This window comes from Tachysurus fulvidraco, chromosome 21 (genome assembly GCF_022655615.1).
Source record: "Tachysurus fulvidraco isolate hzauxx_2018 chromosome 21, HZAU_PFXX_2.0, whole genome shotgun sequence".
In the NCBI taxonomy this organism is placed as follows: domain Eukaryota; kingdom Metazoa; phylum Chordata; class Actinopteri; order Siluriformes; family Bagridae; genus Tachysurus; species Tachysurus fulvidraco.
In genome coordinates, this window is record NC_062538.1 from 16,715,596 (window position 1) to 16,735,264 (window position 19,669).

The 19,669-nt window shown below is 36.6% G+C and overlaps 1 protein-coding gene across 1 annotated transcript in view; it reads left to right on the forward strand.

Annotated features, from left to right (window-relative positions):
• LOC113633985 (transcription factor 4) overlaps positions 1-19,669 on the forward strand; it is a 150,628-nt gene that overhangs the window by 19,849 nt on the left and 111,110 nt on the right. Inside the window, exon 4 of the mRNA XM_027132696.2 lies at positions 18,809-18,864. Coding sequence (XP_026988497.1) covers positions 18,809-18,864 — 56 coding nt within the window. The remainder of the gene's footprint in view (positions 1-18,808; positions 18,865-19,669) is intronic.

Below are 19,669 nucleotides of genomic sequence, written 5' to 3' on the forward strand. Positions count from 1 at the left end.
TCATTACTTAGGATTACCAGTAAATGCTGTACTTAAGATTTGTAAGTCAGAACTAGAATTGGAGTAATATGCATCATACTAAACTGTTGTAAGCTTATTTAAAAATACAGTTAAGCTAACCAACACATCTCAGTAGCTTAAAATAAAGTTTAATAAAATCATGCCCTATTTTCTTAACATCAAGTATGGATGGTGTTTGTATAACATAATATTTATATGCTGTATGAGATGATTCTTAAATGGAAATGTAGAAAGGATGTTAAGCCCACTTCAAAATACACCGTAAAGTAAGTGTATATATTTTATTAATTTTCTCAAGGAATAAATTATGTACAGAAGTACATAATACTGTACCACATTGTTCAGCATGAGACTCTCAGTTCAAACTATACATTAAGCAGGCTGCATAATAATGTAGGTCATTTGTTATACTCCAGCATCTGAAAAAGTAACTTTCTTCATTGTGAATCAGGAAAGGTTACAAGGGATTTAAAAAGGAAAAACACAATTTTGGCTTTCCTGAAGTTATGACCCTTATGGCCAGTGACTGTAACATTACAATGTTTTTAATCTGTCAAATTTGAGGACAATGTACCAGTGCCAACACCACAGAAATATACAGCCTGTGCTTCAGGGGTTTCCTCTGGGTACTCCATTTATTTCTTTGTTCTTTTTTCCCCTAGAACATGTATTGTAGGCTGATTGGAATCTCCCTAATAGTAGTAGGTGAATGGGTTTGTGAGTGTGTGTGGGTTTGTGTGTTTGTGCCCTACAATGGGTTGGCACCCTGTTCAGGGGGTCCCCTGTATTGTGCCCTCTGGTCCCTGGGATAGACTCCTAAGCTGCTGCAACACTAAGGATGATAAGTGGTTGAGAAATGGAATGGACAGATAATCTTGAATGCTTTAATATAGGACTAGGTAGAACCAAAGAAAAACACCCATTCAATGCAGAATTTCTTCAGTTTTCAGCACAAAAAAGTAGCATTCTTCTCTTTAAAGTAAATCATGTTGTATATAGTAGTGTTTGCTTTAGATCAGTCAACATACAGACATATTAGCTTGTTAATCTGTAACACTGGCTATACAGCTCACAGTTTATGGCTGGATATATACACTACTGTTCAAAAGTTTGGGATTACTTGGAAATTTCCTTGTTTTTCAGTTGTGCACCAGGACCTCCCACTCCTTTTTCTGTTCTGGTTAGAATTAGTTTGTGCTGTCCTATGAAAGGTTTAGTTCACAGAAAGGTAAGATAAATTCTTACCATGAAAAGAAACGAAAATTCTTTCTTTTTGGGGATTTTGAGTCTGTAAACAAACCCACAACTCCAAATATTCCAGATGCTATACTAAATTAAATGTGGCCTCTTTTATTGCTCCATTAATCAGTCCAAAATCAGTTATGCTAGCAAATTTGCAAAATGGCTTTCTAATAATCAATTAGCCATAAAATGATTAGCTTGGATTAACAAACATAACATGAGATTGAAACAGAGGGCTGATGGTTGGTGATAATGTGCCTCTGTGCAACAATGTAGATCTTTGAAAGTCATCTGATTAATTTTATTGTTTTTTGTTTTTTTATGTTTATGTATTAATTTTTATGTTTTTTAATTTTTTTGCAAAATGAGACAAAAAAAATCACTCATCACTGAAGACATTCATGTTTTTTCACATTTTGTAGATTGAATGCTCTTTGTAGCTCTATCAAAGATCAAAAAGCATTAATTCTGATTTCTGACTTTCTACTTTCAAGGTTAGATAAATGCAGTCTGTCTAAATCTTCTAGTGAGCTTCATTTTCTGAAGGATTTTCATGAACACAGTCTTTTACCTTTGCAGCATGGAAAGGGTTTTCTTTCTTAGACCTTGAGGAGGCACAATTTACACATGGAAATTCCCTGAATCGCCAAAACAGGAAACAGGAAGTGCGGTATATAGGAAGTAGGGAATGCTTCCATTGTCAAAAACAGTAATTTGCTTACCATTGTTTTCAGACAGAGTGTGTTGTCTTCCTGCGTCCCTCTGACATGATGATATGATGATCGCCTTTAAATGACTCATCGTGTTGTGTAAAATTAGATAATTAACCCTTAAACATTTTAAGTACTCATTAACCCTAAACCATAACACAAACACACAACTTTTTGAACATGACTTGGAAAAAAAAAAAAGTGGAACATTCTCTCTGAGTACATTTTACAGTTTTAAATCTATCCCGACTAAATTATGATGAAATTCTGAGGAAGTGGTGTGTTCATAAAAATGTAATCTTTATTTTTATATCTTTATTTACAAAAGTTATTGTTCTGACTCAAGATGTATTTTATTTATGATGAGATGCAACTGGAGTAGTCACAGAATATTTATTACATTTTCCCCAGTGCCACTTTATTCAAACTAGCCTAACGGACCGTTGAGGTTAGCAGCCGTCAGCACATATCGGTTTCTTGCCAAAGTCTGCTAAGTCCTGTCTTAAGCCATTTGCTACAGGTACCTTCATAGCTATCGAATCATTGCTGGGGTTGCTCAGGCAGCAACAAAGTGCTGAAACTTATGAAGGAAGAAAGTTATTTACACACGTAGTGTGTTCAAATACTCTGCATATGTTAGTGTTTACCCCTCATAATGAATTAGCTCATAAATGGCTAGATAATTACCTGATGATTACAGTCAGGTGTTGTAGAGCAAGTGAATAACAAAAATGCAATGATAATGGAAGCCCCAGGACTGGAATTGAGAACCACTGCTTTAATACACACTGGTATTTACCTCTTACAGCTTCAGAAACATCTTACACACAAAACTTATGATGGACTTCAGAACTCAACTCCAATTTTACAGCTGGTACTTTTGGTAATAGGCTCGTGTGATTTTTCACTGCTCATAATTTTACATTTTAAAAATATTTGAAATAAGACAGGAAAACAAACATTTCAGCTATTGCAGGTTTAACGATAGTAGAGGGGGGCATAATACACATACCATCTACTTTATTCTGAGCACCTGTACACCTCATTTGGACTTTTTATTATTTTAGTAGGTTCTTTTTATTATTGCCACACTTTCATTGCAGCCTACTGGAATTAATTTCTTCCCATATCCCAGCTTTTTGGAAGTGGGTGAGGAGTGTATTCTTTTCTCCTTTTAACAAAGCCAAATATACACTGACTGATTTTATTTCACATTAACAAAATCAAAACATTCTCCTTTTTCTCATTGTATACACAAGAGTATCCATGCAGGTTAAGAGCACATACAAGGGATAAAGGTGTAGGTCTTTCAGGTGGTGTCATTTAATAGTATATTATATATTTTATATTATAGAGTTCAAAACACCTGAGCAAATCATCCCAAATTCACAAATCGATTATCTTCATGTGTTTGCTTTTTGCCATATTTTTCAGGGACAAACTCCTACAGAATATTGTAATGGTTGTCATTTAGATTTTTTTTTCTTTCTACTTTCGGCTGCTCCCTGTATGGGGTCAACACAGAAGATCACGTGGTCCACATATTAGATTTGGCACAGGTTTTACGCCGGATGCCCTTCCTGATGCAACTCTCCCATTTTGTCCGGGCTTGAGACCGGCACTGAGATTTAACTCTTAAGTGGTTGGCATTCTGGTAATTTAATTTAATCGGAATAAACCTTACTGGATATCGGGGCAGTGCAATATTATATAAGGATGATCAGATCATTATATTGCACAAGCCTAGTTGATAATGCAAAAACAAAATATTCCTGATAGATGGCTGTACAGATGGATGAAAGTATAAAGCAAAAGAGAAGACTTGGACTGCAGCGAGCTATGGAATGGGTAGAACTTTGTGTGTTTTTTGTATTTTGTATTGTTATTTATATTCCATTGTTATGTTAAGACATAAGGGTGAGAGAGGCACAATAAAAGAGAAGCAGGGTATTTAAATCCCATGATGTCTGAGTGACCTCCATGGATTTGAGGATTAAAAGTTTAAGTAGAATGTGAAAATGTTGAAAGACGTTTTGTTTTGTTTGTTTTGTTTTTGGCACTATAATTAATAACAGATGTTACAAATCTCAAAGCTTATTTACACGTCCAAAGTGATTAGTGATCTTAACAAGTGAGTTTGGCATTTGGAGTTTGGCGTTGAGATGCAGAAAGTTTGCATAGAGTACTGTGCGATCTGTGGTTAACGCACTAACTGCTCTTGCAGCCAACAACTCCTGAACTTTCTCTATTGAAACTAGTTTGTTCCCATGGAGACTCGAGCTTGGAAAATGCTTTCTGAAAAGATAGGAAACAACTAGCTCCACATTATCCCAGTTGAACAATGTTTATATCCAGAGGGAAATAATTAAATTGAATTGTTAATTAAACATGTTCGGAGAGCATTGCTGCTACCTAATCAGCTTGGCTTTTCTAAAATAAAGGGAGTCATGGTGTTTGCTAACTAGCCTTAGCATCCTTAACAGTTTTCACACTCAGAATGCAGTAAATATTTAAATATTTATTTTAAATCTCTTTCTTTTCATTTTATGACTCTCTTTCAGCCCCTGGAGAGTGTACGTGTGAAAAATGTTGTTTCAACTCCGTTTATTAAACTAAACTGACGAGGATCCGCCACACAAAACACTTCTGCATCTTTCCATGTGTCCACCTCTTGTTCATGCTTTGGGCTACCTGTTATTTTCTATTTAGGCATGACTTTCTGTCTTTCAATCCAATTTTCATGTGTTTGTACCTCTATGCATTTTTCAGTTTGATGTAGATTTATTAGTATGATCGATTTTAATTATGGTATGGCCATTTTGAAGTGCAATAAATATAACCAGTTAGAACAATATTCATATTGGGCTCGAGTTTAACATTTTAAATATTGGAAGAAAACAAACACTGTTTCTCTCTCACAAATCAGGTGAAACATTCAGTCTCATGAACCACAACATGATAAGGGATTTGCAAAAACAGGAGTATAAATAGTGGACGCTACACAAACCACATCCGATACCCAAATCCCACTTTCTCATGAAAACAAACTTAAGAGCTGTCTGTCATTTTGATCTGCACTGTTTATTCACCACAGAAACAGGAAATAAGAGAAGCAATAGAAAAATGTGGATGAAGGATTGATTACAGCAAAAAAAAATATTTTCTCCTGTACTGTCATTGGCTGTCTCTCAGCACTGTTTTTCCTTCAAGTGACTCACACTATAAAATTCAATGCCAAGAATATCAAATATGCTTGAAAATCTCAAAGAATAAGCTAGCGTTCTATCCATGGATTGCCCTAATCATTGCATCGCATGTTGCTTAGCAACCTACACACCACGGTGAGGAATTGTTTAGTGTGGAATTTATTACTAATATATTAAATTGTTAATTTATTACAAATTCACTTCTAAGATCTGTTTTATTTATTTACAAAATACCATTTTTATTTATTGATCGTTATTAACATAATTTAAAATAGATATGCATTGTTGAGCTTTGTAAGAAAAATGCTTGTATAAAATGTAAATATATGTGAATATTTACTTTTCATGATTTTTATATTAATAGAATCAGAATAAGACAAATGATTTCTGTTTGGTAGCTGATAAAATAATGGTGCTACTGGTAGACTGAGGCCTTTAGAACCTACTATATTTAGTCTCTGTGTGCTTGTGTCTGATGCTGTCTGAATGCCAAAGTCTTCAAAAGCAACCTTTATTTATTATTTCTAAAACATCCTCTTTAATATTACAGGCATGCTCATTCAAACCACCCTCTAAAACACCACCTTTAAAGGCTCAAAGCTGTATGTATAACTCAGCCATGTTTGAACTTGCTAATAGTCATTTCTCTGCCCCACTGTAGTGCATGAAAGCCATTTTTTTGCTTTCCTCCCTTTTTCAATTTTTCTTATGTAGTTTAGCGTGCCATTAACTTTCCAATCTGTTATTTGTTTTGCTCATTTAATGTATTTTTTTGAACAAAGAGAGAGAAAACAAACAGGGAGAAAGCAGTGTGATGGAGTGCTGCTGTACAGCAAAGCCCAGACAAGCCCAGACTCTCCCTCAGTACATTCTCTCTCTCTCTCTCTCTCTCTCTCTCTCTCTCTCTCTCTCTCTCTCTCTCTCTCTCTCTCTCTCTCTCCCCCCCCTCCCTCTGTCTAATTTTGATAATATGTAATACTAACAGGAAACAGTTTTACAGTTGGCCATTGGCTTGGAGTCCCAACCTCTAAGGCATAATCAACACCTTACCTTGCTTTTCATTCTCCACTGTACTCTACTGTACTCTATTCTATTCTACTCTCTCTCTCTCTCTCTCTCTCTCTCTCTCTCTCTCTCTCTCTCTCTCTCTCTCTCTCTCTCTCTGCTGTTTCCTCTCAGTTTCTCCCTAGTTTCCCTATGCATTTGGTTCCTGCATTCATCTCACACACACACACACACACACACACACACACACACACACACACACACACACACACACACACACACACACACACACACACACACACACACACACACACTAAAAGCCAGGTGGTAGGGCGGAGAAAGGGGAGACACAAGTAGTCATCGATGCTTCTCATCTGCCAATTTCAAAGAGTGAGGCTGCTGCCTTATTATTTTAGTCTACAATGGCAGGTAAGGAGTGAGAAGGGAATGCTGAAAAGAGGGGGAGGAATCCAGCAGATAAGTGCAGATAGGAGGAAAGATACATTATTGACAGACAGATGCTTGTGGTACTGGAAAAATAAAAACCATACCTTGCAAAATATCATACTTTTCAAAGTGCTTTTCTATACTTTTATGCTTCTTTTAAGCTAATAATGAGTTCAGTTAAATTTAATTGCATTTTCTGGATCCAATTTTTTTGATAAATATTTTTTTTTAATTTATTTTGCTATAATAGTTTCTTATAGTATGCAGCTACTATCTAGATAAAGGAAAAAACTGTCATCCACCACATAGACTGAATCAGAGAATCAGAAACCACCACCAACGAACAGAGCTGAGAGAACGCCAAGGCGTGTGCGAGCTTCCTTTGGGGCAGAACAGGTGCAGTAAGTCTAGGGAGAAACACGTTAGGAGCTGTGGGTTTTGTCATGATATACAGCTCAACTTTGGTTAACCGAGTTACACACCGGAGACAGCATTTGCTACTAATTCAAGAATATTTGTGTGCGATAGAGTCTTTGACTTCCTGTTTCAGGAGCATGCTTTTTTGTGACAATTATCAAACAAGGAAGGTATAGCTTTATTTTGTGGTGACAAATGGTTGCATTTCTTTTTCTTTCTTTTTTTTATTACTTAATGTTTCTTAAACAACTGATACAATATCAATTGAATTACTATAAAATGCACTTGTTCTGCAACTTAAGTTTATGCGATACAGTTTAAAGCCATTTCAGGTACACTGGAAAACAAAATGTGAAGGGAGGATATTGTCAGTGATGTAAGATTTAAGATTATGGAGTTTGCAGATTCATTTAGCCAGGTTCGAGTATTTCTATGCTGAAAAATCCTAGTTAGTTATTGGGATTTATGAGCATGATGATGAAAGCAGGGAATAAACATCTAATTGGCTAATAAATGAAAAGGGGAAACTTTCTGAATGGAATGACAGACTCTGCCTTCATTCGGAAAAAATAGTGTCAGCCTTCACTTCTTGCTTCTGTTCATTGGTGAATACTTAATTGTTTCTTGAGAGCTTTCTAAGGCATCAGTATTGATTTACTGCTTTAATGCCTGAGCAAATGGGCAATATTCCGAATCTATATTTTGGTATAAATAATTTCCTAAACTCTTTATATACTAATCTCAGGATTTAGTAGCTAAATACAGTATATAGAATATACTAGGTGTATACTCACTTTTAGAACAACAAAAAGCATGGCTAAGCTTAAAACGCACCAATCATACGCAATCCCAATAGAATAATGATAATAAAGGCTTTCAGTGTACACTGAGGGTTTTTTTTTTTGCTATAAAAAACAAATTAAATGAATAATCTATTTTAACCCTTTCAGTTATTTTGGTAAAGTATAGGATATGAATTATATTATTTCTGACATTTATTATTATTTCTGACATCATTTTGGTTTAATTTTATTCGAAGCAGACCATTCTGACCTCACCCTTGTACTTTCTCTCTCTTTTTGCTATTTTAGATTTTTGCATGGATTTTCACAGCCTACATTTGTTTTCTTTTTTTTTTAGTTTCATTGACATAAGGCAAACTTGTCCTTTCAATACTGAGGAAAACAGTATTTCACATTTAATTGAATACTCTGAAAAACAGTGTTTCTTTTCTTTTCTTTTTTGGGTCATTGGTTCAGACAGACCACTGCTTTGTTCGTTTAGTGTATCTTGTTTTTATTTTTGGTTTTCCATTACATAGAAAGGAGAAGTCAACACTGCTTAAGGTCAGGAAGATAGTTTATTATTATAGGAGGCAGATGCTTGAAACAGGCCAGAACTGTTATGTCTTCAGTTAACAAAAAATAAATAAATATAAAAAATATCTACAGACACTAGTCAAGAATGAATTCAAGAGCTTGGGAGGGTGGAAAAGCATTGTACATGCTTTGTAAACGTAAAAGAATATTTGTTCTACTGTATCTGTGCTAAAAGTAGCACAATACACAAGTATACAATGACAATTTATCTCTTTCTCTCTCTCTCTCTCTCTCTCTCTCTCTCTCTCTCTCTCTCTCTCTATATATATATATATATATATATATATATATATATATATATATATATATATATAAATCTGATTTCTTCCTCTTCTTCTTCGTCAAAGAGAGCTCGTGTAACACCTGTTACTATTATATATTTTTTCTTTCGTGCAAATAAGGAAATGGACACATTAAATTAATGAACATAGATAAATTCTCACCTGACTCAAATGTGTTAAGGTGAGTAACGGTTAATAGATCATCAGGAGAGAATTAAGGTGATGTGGAGGGGTGGATATGGTGGAGCTGGAGCTGAGTGACAGGGTCAAAGATTATATTTTCTTATTTGTAATCTTTAATTAGTTCACAGTTCAAAATATTAATATAACCACTTATAACATTCAGGTTTTGCTATTTTTAATGTACAGGTTTTGATATTTTGATATCTTGTAGAACTTACAGTATGATTATTTTTAGTCACTAATCAAGTCTTCTTTGCAGGTTTAATTTGCTGCAAGTAGAGCATGGAAATGAGAGAAGAAGCCGAGATTAAGACTAAGACTCGTATTTTATTTAAAACTGGAAACAAACAGACTTTTAGAATTTATTAAAAAAAAAAGAAAAAAAAAGGAAATGTACAACATTTGAGTCAAGATGTTGCACATTTTTTAGGTCATCATTCAAATGTAATATTTGAAATAATTTATTGACCAGGTTAACTCCTTAGTACAAAAGGACAGATTTTCTTTGAGCGAACCCCTTCTAATGACACGCTAATGGATTTGATTTAAAATGGATCCTCAGGTTATCGTTATTATCATTCTGTAATAAAAACTGTGTTACATTTTGAAGAAAAAATGACAAATAGGAGCATTTTCATTTGTGCTTTCAGACCCAAGTCTCATTGGCTCTCACTGCACATCTTTCAGTATAGATTTCGGCTTTGCATTGAGGACGGGCCAAGAGGGACTATAAACGATCTAAAATAAGAGTTAAAAATAGGAGTTTAAATGAAGACATAGTCCTTCTAAACACCTGGTGTGCTAAACAGGTTGGCACTGCAGGGAAAATCTGCGCCAAGTGTAACCTTTCACCTGTGCACTTCAATACTCGTCTACTTTATTACTGACACACTACTGAGAAGGATGGCTTGCAGAAGAATGGTGCTAGGAGAGCATCCAGCCTGGCACCAGACTTCCAGTATGACTTGCATGTGTAGTAGTGTACAATATAGATTATTGTGTGTTTATGCTTTGAAACAGTGTGTGTGTGTGTGTGTGTGTGTGTGTGTGTGTGTGTGTGTGTGTGTGTGTGTGTGTGTGTGTGTGTGTGTATGTGTGTGTGTGGCTCTGTGTGTTGCGTGCGTGCGTGCGTGGGTGTGTGTGTGTGTGTGTGTGTGTGTGTGTGTGTGTGTATGTGTGTGTGTGGCTCTGTGTGTGTGTGTGTGTGTGTGTGTGTGTGTGTGTGTGTGTGTGTGTGACCACTGTGTGCTAGACCTTTCCCCCTTTGAGCTGTGGGATTTTTATTGGACCATTAAAGTCTCACACTACATGGAAAACTCAGGGAACTATAACAAAGAACAGAACTCCAGGTACGCACACACTCACACAGGTGTAGACTAAAAAGTGGTGGGAAACACACGTGAGCCCTAATTTATACCAGCAACAAGTTACGCGGGTGAAGTTAAAACGAGAGGCAGATATAAGATTTACAAACACAACTGAGCTTCATAATTCCTGAGGAACTATTGACTGTTACTTTAAATTTGAACCAGTGCATCAGCGACTTCCGAAGGGATCTAAGTCCTTGTAGACCTCTTTAAATGTTTGCTCAACCTTTTTTTGCCATTGGTCTTTTTTATTCAGCATCTTGCAGCGTTTACAATGGGGTATTGTTTTTGGTTTAGTCACGTCTACTCTGTAGTCCTTGATGAAAAGCCGAAAATTCTGGGAATTTTAGAATAAACACGGCAGTGGTACAGCAGAAAAACTGAAGGCAGTCTTTTTCAAAAGCATTAATGATGTTGCCAGACCTGTTAAAAAGATGAAGCGTTTAATTCTCTAAAACTATTTTTTCTCTTTGCATGGAAAAAAGAATTTTGCATGACTCTTAATCTCTCCTGTGTCTCTCTGTGTGTGTGTGTGTGTGTGTGTGTGTGTGTGTGTGTGTGTGTGTGTGTGTGTGTGTGTGTGTGTGTGTGTGTGGTTGTGGAGGGTGGGGTTCAGACATGAACAGTGAGAGAACGGTGAGAATCAGTGAAAGCGGGAGGTGGGGTGGATGGAGCTGTTATATCCGTCACCCCACTTCTCCTCCTCCAACCCAACCCCAACCCCCCCACCCCCTCTCTCTTGTGTGTGTGTGTGTGTGTGTGTGTGTGTGTGTGTGTGTGTGTGTGTGTGTGTGTGTGTGTGTGTGTGTTGACATTCCTGTGCTCTGGTGCTCAGTGTAAGATGAAGCACCTGTGTCTGTGAAACAGGTCAGCAGTCAGTTTAGTCCTCCAGCCCAGCCCAGCCCAGCTGCACCAGCCTTATTTATAGCAAGGTGTGTGTGTTGTATAAAAATCATATAAAGTGCAGAGAGCGAGAGAACTGGTTAACTTGTAGTTATCACAGAGGAAACAGAGTAAAATTTAAAAAAATTGAGTGGGAGAGAAAAAAGAGGGGAGGGAGGAGGAACGATAGAGAGCAAACACCAGTTGCTCTGCTCATTGGTGCAGCCCAGTTTTCCTTCCCTTTGGTGTCTGGTGCACTCCCCATTTCTTCTCACTCTTGCACCCCCTCAACAATTCATCTGCTCCCCATCATTCAGTCATGTCTGAGCTCAGTGAGTAGGCAGAGGTCAAGGGTAAGACTTCAGCTAGCTAGATGTGTTTTCATCTTTTCCCAGCATCCCTGTACTGGGCTGAATTTCCACAGCTATAAGACTGATCAATATTTAATTGGCTCTAAAACAAATTAAATTTTTTTCTGTCCATCTGTTTTTACATGAGCTTTGTACATAAGGAAAAAAAACATAAACAGAAAAAAAAAACCCTAATATGGTTTACTGTTTGGCAGTGATATAAAAGTTTATATGGCATGGCATGCCAGGAAGAAAAAAAATCGAATGAATACTCAGAGAGTGTGTTCATCTCTGAGTGTGACTGACTGGTTGACTTTGCATAATGGTAATCTGTATATGGAGTGTGGAAACTGACAGAAATATTTAAATATGAATGTCGTATATTTCAGTACATTGTGGTGTCAAAAACTAAATATACAAACAGTAATAAAGGTTTCCAAAAATCTTATGTTCTACTGAAATTCACATTTGTATTTAGGTTCAGATTTTAGGTTCAGAATTTTCCATTTTTTAAAAATATATATTTGAAAACAAATCTTACCTTCTGCAAATTCAGAAAAAAAGACAAAACATTAGTAAAGTATATATTAAAAAAAATACCTAAAGGAAAAAAAAAACATTTGTTGTGTATATTATTTGAAAATGTATCCTTAAATATACTTTTGACAGCTTACATGCTCCAGACCTGTTGCTCCTCTTGAGACTTTATAAAGAATTCTTTCGGAAAGCATTTCAGTCGTTTTAGTCAGATCAAGAAGTAATTTGTTTTGCCGTTATGCTTTTCTCCACATTTAAGTAGACAGGAGTCAGGCTCTGGATGACGGTACAGCAGCACAGGAGCATTGCCAAGATGGCCACTGAGTGGATTGTCCTATAATACAAGTACTTTTTATGTGAACTTCTTTAACTCTAGTAAGAAGAACAGCCGGTGCATAGGGACAACAGTGATCTGAGTAGTTGTGATGTTTATAAGGGCATACACACGTGTATCTGAGAGCGTTTATGAGATGAGTCACATGCTGCAGTTATTTACAATGCAAAGAGAGCGAGCTAATGAAGTGCGGAATATGCAGCTCTTTCTTCTCTGGACCCATCTGCATAATGTTGTGTCTTATGGAAAAGTCACACAGAGCATCTCACCTTTTCATCTACAGAACTGTTCACTTCAGAAGCAGGTGTAGCTGAGACTGCACTACACTTTTACTCTCTCCATCAATTGTGTATTGAACAAGAATTTGGAGCGTGTGAGAGCGTGAGTGTGTATGTCTCTGTGTGTGTGTGGAAGTTCCAGTACTGATTAGAGTGAAGAGTTGAAAGGCCGATCTCAGACTGATGGGGATTGATTTGAGTTTTGTTTTTAGTACTACACAGAGAAAGTGATCGATGAGTGTAATGACAGTGTGTGTGTGTGTGGTGTGTTTGAACGTGAGTCAACACATATGCATCTCTGTACATAGTGTGTGTTTTCATTCCCATATGTTGTTGATTAAATGTCAGGGTACTGTACGTTGTGCTTCTCTGTGCTCATTTTGTATCTCTAACTTATATTTTTATCTCCGTTTCTCTGTCTTCTTTTCTGTCGCATCTGTAAAGAAATACCAGTCTGTCTTTCTCTTGGATCCCCCCAACACACGCACACATGCACACACACGCACGCACACACACACACACACATGCACACACGCACGCACGCACGCACACACACACACGCACGCACGCACGCACGCACGCACGCACACACACACACACACACACACACACACACACACACACACACACACACACACACACACACACACAAACTCACTTATATTTTTACCACTAAAGAAATCTGCTGAACATCTGTACACATCTGGTCTCAGACCAGCAAAAAAGGGTTGGAGATTGGGGGAAGGGATTTTTCAGAATTTAAGTGAGAAGGGGAAACTCTCTCTCTCTCTCTCTCTCTCTCTCTCTCTCTCACACACACACACACACACACACACACACACACACACACACACACACACACACACACACACACACACACACACACACATGATCCATTTCTCCATCCTCTTCATTTAAGCTCAAATTACAGTGACAGTTAAACTATTATTTACTGTATCTATTGTATTCATTTTCCAGTTAAACGGAAATGCACTGTCACCTTAAGCAAGTACAAACTCACAGTTGTCAGAGGAGAAACTAGAGACAGGCATCCCACACCACAAGTCAGTCATTTCAGTTGTCACTTATCAGGATATGACTTAAAAGAGTGAATGATCATCGGTGAATGATGATCATCTTTGAGTCTCGCACTCGCCTGTAAGCCTGAATCCAGAGATAGATTTCCTAATCTCATTTAATCTCACCACAACAAGCTTTCTAATGAGATTCATACAGCAGATTCATACAGTGACTCTTAGCTTATAACATATGTTGAAATGTAGAGATAATACCATTGTTAAATGCCTGTTAAATGTATCCATGTCAATATCATTATAAACTTTTGATCTTAAATGTTCTATTAAATAGGTCTCTTTATTATTATTTATTTCATGCAGTGATTATATTTGTGTGTGTGTGTGTGTGTGTGTGTGTGTGTGTGTGTGTGTGTGTGTGTGTGTGTGTGTGTGTGTGCACACAGACATAAGCCTTCCATTGTGCAGTTCATAGACATTCCTGTGTCATAACTAACTCCCTTGACAAAGCCTCTGCATGACCAAGGCCAGTATGTGTAAGAGGGTTTCTGTCTCATAGCTGTTTCTGTCTCATAGCTGCTGGGGCCCACACAGATATGTGATACGATACTGCACCTGGGCAAGCAAATTTGGACTGTTGCTTGGCCAGTGAACATCCATGTAAATTTGGGATTTGTTTTGACTAATTACATTACATTTTCCACTAATGCACATGTTAGCATTAGCACCCTGATGCAGGGTTGTGTGTCACAATGAATAGTAGTCTGAAATATCAAAACACATTGTAACTCTTGGTATGTTTCTGATTTTTTTTTTTTTTAATTAACTTACAGAAAAAAGAGATGCTGGGGAAGAAACAACTATTTAAAGGTGATATAACGTGACAGCAGGAACTTATTTCACTGACATTCCACAACTGCAAATGTGAGCAGAGATTTTTAACATTACAGTAGGAAAAAAAACGACAAAATGTTTTCTTAAAGCAAATTTCAAATTCCATTGCATTGTAATTTCAATATAAATATATCCGAAACATTTTCTGCATTAGGCCTAAATTCCTGTTCTTACTAGCTACAGAATGATATGTTATATAGCCTTTATAGTCAGAAAAGTTATGTAGAAAATATAAAATCCGCAAGCAACACTGCAATCGTACTTGGTTGTGAGTGTAATGACAATGATATCATTTAAAAATGCTGAAAGATGATGTTACCGTACCCGATATGTATCACGATAACTGGCAGCAAAATATTAGCATTTTTTTATTGTGTAAAATATGGATTTAATAATATTTAGTGTCTGTATAAATAAATGAGAACAGTAGGAAAAAAACAGTTTTTTAAAAAACCTTTAATTTTTTTGTAAAATAATATATCTTAGAAATTAGTATTGTGACAATTTAGCACAATATCAATATTGCATCATTGTAAATTCAAGTCTTAATTCTGATAGACAGAGCAAGATGTGTAGCATATGTGAAGATGCTATTAACCAACTAAAAAAACTAACCAGAGTTGTGCGGAATGTTGAAACAGGAACGTAAAAAATTGTATTTGTTCTGAATGAACCCAAATGAAAAAGAAATCATTTCTAATACCTGACTGCAACTAATAATTATAAACATTGGCATTTTGCTGTGGAATTTAAAGAATAAACAGAAAGGGGTGGCTACAGCACTCTGCTTCATGTTTGATTTTTTACCTTATTCAATAGCTAATTACTGGCCTTCACAGAGCTCACACCATTGAGCATAAACATAGATCTCTCTTATGTACAAAAATATAAATTTTTTTTTTTATTTTGGTAAACAAATACATGGGGTCTTAGCATAACCTAGATCACTCCCAGGTGTGCAGAATGTCTTCTCTCTCTCTCTCTCTCTCTCTCTCTCTCTCTCTCTCTCTCTCTCTCTCTCTCTCTCTCCCGTTCTGTCCTTCAGCCATTCTCTGAGGAAATATCACATGGATTTTTGATGTACAGACATTATTCACTTTGTAATCCCCCTTTCCCTCTCCCGCTTGTAGATCATAGATGCACTGTCTGTACTTACACTTTGCCTTTTTTGAGAAAATGTCAGATTTAATTCACTTTGTTCAATATGCAAGATCTTGGCTCTAAACTAGCCAAGTTTAGTCCTGGCTGCTCCTCCTCCTATTTCACAGAGCATGCATAGGGCAGAGATAATTCTGCCCTGTTGTGCATCTATTAGCACTTGTTGCTGTTCATGAAATGTTTGCAAATTAAGCAAAAATCAGCTTATATCTATCAAATAGTGACTTTTACACATTTGTTCATTTAGTTCAGGAAACTATTTATTATGAGCTAGTTATTAATAATTTGGTTTTCAACAGAGTTTAAAATGCTGTAAATGAGGACTGCATGCTGATTTTTATTTTAGTTTACAGTTACTGTGTGTTTCTCTGTGTGTGTGTGTGTTTGTGTGTGTGTGTGTGTGTGTGTGTGTGTGTGTGTGTGTGTGTGTGTGTGTGTGTGTGTGTGTGTGTGTGTGTGTGTGTGTGTCAGGGCTGTTTCACTGTCCTTCAGAGCTCCAGAGACACAAACAGGAGCAAAGGTTTATGGGCTGTCTAGTAGAGTGACATACATGCTGGGTTCATTTAGGCAAGGGATAACAGATAGCTGTCTGCCAGGAATGTGTGTGTGTGTGTGTGTGTGTGTGTGTGTGTGTGTGTGTGTGTGTGTGTGTGTGTGTGAGAGACATATAGAGAGAGAGAGAGAAAGAGAGAGAGCAGACAGGTGCTCTATAATTACCACAAAGGTGGCACTTTATGAACTCTTTGCTGCAGCAATATGGAATAATATGGCAAGGGTAATTAAGTTGTGTGTGAAAGAGACACATTCGGATTTTGTTTTCTAAAATATATACGATTTATTATGTGGAATGTGGAAGCGCAATGTATGAGTGCACACTGAATTCATCAAAGCAGACTGCATCTCTTCTATCTTTCTTTCTTTCTTTCTTTCTTTCTTTCTTTCTTTCTTTCTTTCTTTCTTTCTTTCTTTCTTTCTTCGGTAAAGAGAGTGTGGTTCCTCTAAAGAATGAAAGTAATATAAATAGCTTGCGTCTGTTTCTTTGTGACGGCAGAGTTAAATGCATTAATACATCTCTGTTTCATGTTGACCTGCTTTAATTTCATCTGCACGAGAGACATGGGCTCGTCTGTCACTGTAACTTTATTAGCTCCTGACAGAGGCTGCACACACAGTCACACACCCACACACACACACACACACACACACACACACACACACACACACACACACACACACACACACACACACACACACACATATGCACAATTGGCTTTAACAGGTTTTCCAAGACTTTTCATTCAGTAGTCGAAAAGAAGTACTGCAAATATTAATGCTGCACCTGCATATTGATCATAGGGAGTTCTTTCTTTGCTTTCTATCCGTCTCTTAAGTTTTATTGGTCCTTTATAGTTTGGCCTGCTATGACTTTTACAGTTTTCTAAACACAAAAACAGCTTAGTTTAGACCCTTGTCGTAGTGATAATTTTTCTCAGGTGTGTGTGTGTGTGTGATTTGGCAAGTTCTTTGTTATATCATTATCGATAGAGATTTAGTGATTGGAGAAACAATAATGAAGAAACAGTAATAGTGTAGTAATAATTTTATTATTATTATTTTTTAAGCAGATATTTAAAAAGACATCAGTAATATTTGTGAATAAAAGTCTCATAACATGAGCAAGAATTCAGTAAAGGCTTATTCTAAGTCTGGGGAAAATATCTAGAGCAGCTGTGTGGTATTTTCATTACAAGGAAATAGCATTTTGTCTGGTGTCTAGGCTGTGTCTTAACTACTGAATAAAGACAGAATATTCAGTGTTATTGAATTAAAAATTCCTTAGCTGTAACTCTTGTTGGCCAAATATAGAAGACTGCGGGACAATACTATGACTTTCATTATATGTCTGTGTCCTCCTGAACTTATATTGAACGTCATGTTACATTATTAAACTAACATTCAGGACAGCTATTGCTAAGCATTTTAGTTTATATTTCTGTTCCTTTACATTACTTCCATTAGTCACACAAACACACATGCTGCCACCGACAGGACAAACTCTCAGTTGCACTGGAAAATGAAAAAAAAAAAAAAAGCATTACATGTTAAATACAATTATTTCTCCTGAATATCCATTCATTGCCTCTTATACACATCCAAATTATAAAAATAGGCAGAAGGCACATCCTTAATACTGATGCTTGCAACTACTTTGATTCATTTGGAGTTTTTTTGTACTTTCAGCATCTGTTGTCTACATAAACTGCAAGAACTAGCTTTGAGTGTTTCAGTGAAATCATGCTGTATTGACATGTACAGTGTAGAGACTTCCTTTAGTGTGTTGTTGAGCCAAATGCTGCGAGCATATGAAACAAATATTTGACTGAATTTGGCTTTTTAGATTTCTATTACAACATCAAAATGCAAAACCATCTAGCTACATTTATTCAGAGAACAGATTTTTTTCCCTATGTTTGTAGTTGAGGTCAGTATATCTGAGAGCCAAACTGACTTGTGAATGCATATTATCTCACAATCCCGGTGATGGAAAAATAAATCCATATTACTATGCGTAATGTAACACTCCTACCCTGCAGAATTATAGTACGCATGATAGAGAGAAAGAGGCTGAGTTTTACCCAAAGTCTGACTTTTAGCTGTGCAGATAAAGCATGTGTTTATATATAAAGCAAAATAAACATAAACATAGCCAACACTTTGTTTTTAAATGAGCTGTCACTGTAAAGTACATCCTGTTTATGTTTTATGCCATTTATTTCCTGCCAGAAATATAGCAAATATATTAAAAATATATCCATACAGGATGTAAAGGTTTGATACAGACAGGAAGGTGCCAAAATAATGTTGTAGTGTGACTGATTCATGTTTTTATGGTGATTAAAGATGGAGTACTCTATACACTAATTCTCAACAGATAACCGATAATAACACACCTACACACACCCACACACTTTTTAAAAGTATACTTGAGGAGAAATAACCAACATTTGCTATTGCATAACTGTATACATTCAACCCTAATTAAGATTGGAGAGATGATTTGTTCCCTCTTTTTCCTCTTGCAGCTGTGGAAGACAGACTGAGCTCAGCGTCCTGGGGAAATGGTAGCCGCATTACAAAGGTCTGTCTGTCTGTCTGTCTGTCTGTCTGTCTGTCTGTCTGTCTGTCTGTCTATCTATCTATCTATCTATCTATCTATCTATCTATCTATCTATCTATCTATCTATCTATCTATCTATCTATCTATCTATCTATCTACCTACCTACCTACCTACCTACCTACCTACCTACCTACCTACCTACCTACCTATCTATCTATCTATCTATCTATCTATCTATCTATCTATCTATCTATCTATCTATCCATCTATCTATCTATCTATCTATCCATCTATCTATTGGAACTCCTGGACACCAGTATATCCATGGAGTTATCCAGTCATGTGGCAGCAGCACAGTGGAGTCATGAAATGTTACAGGAAATCATGCAGATATACATCAAGAGCTTAGTTACTGTTCTCATCAGACACCAGAATAAAGAAAAAGCATGATCTCTGTGACTTTAACTGTGGCATGTTTGTTGGTACCAGATGGGCTGATTTGACTGTTCAGAGAGTGCTGATCTCTTGGGATTTTCATACAACTGTCTGAAGAGTTTACACAGAATGGGTTGAAAAACAAAAAACACTTCATCGAGTGGAAACACCTTACCGATGAGAGATCCGAGACAAATGGCCAGAGTTTTGAGCTTTCAGGAAGGATACAGTAACTGACCTTGAGGTGGACAGACTATAAGAGCAGAAGACCGACCAAACAGGGCAGATTTGTCTTTACCATTATTTTAGTTATATTATTATAGGTTTTATAACAGTAAATAGACTTTGAAAGGGATGACTCTGAATGGGATATACTACAAGCACAATTGG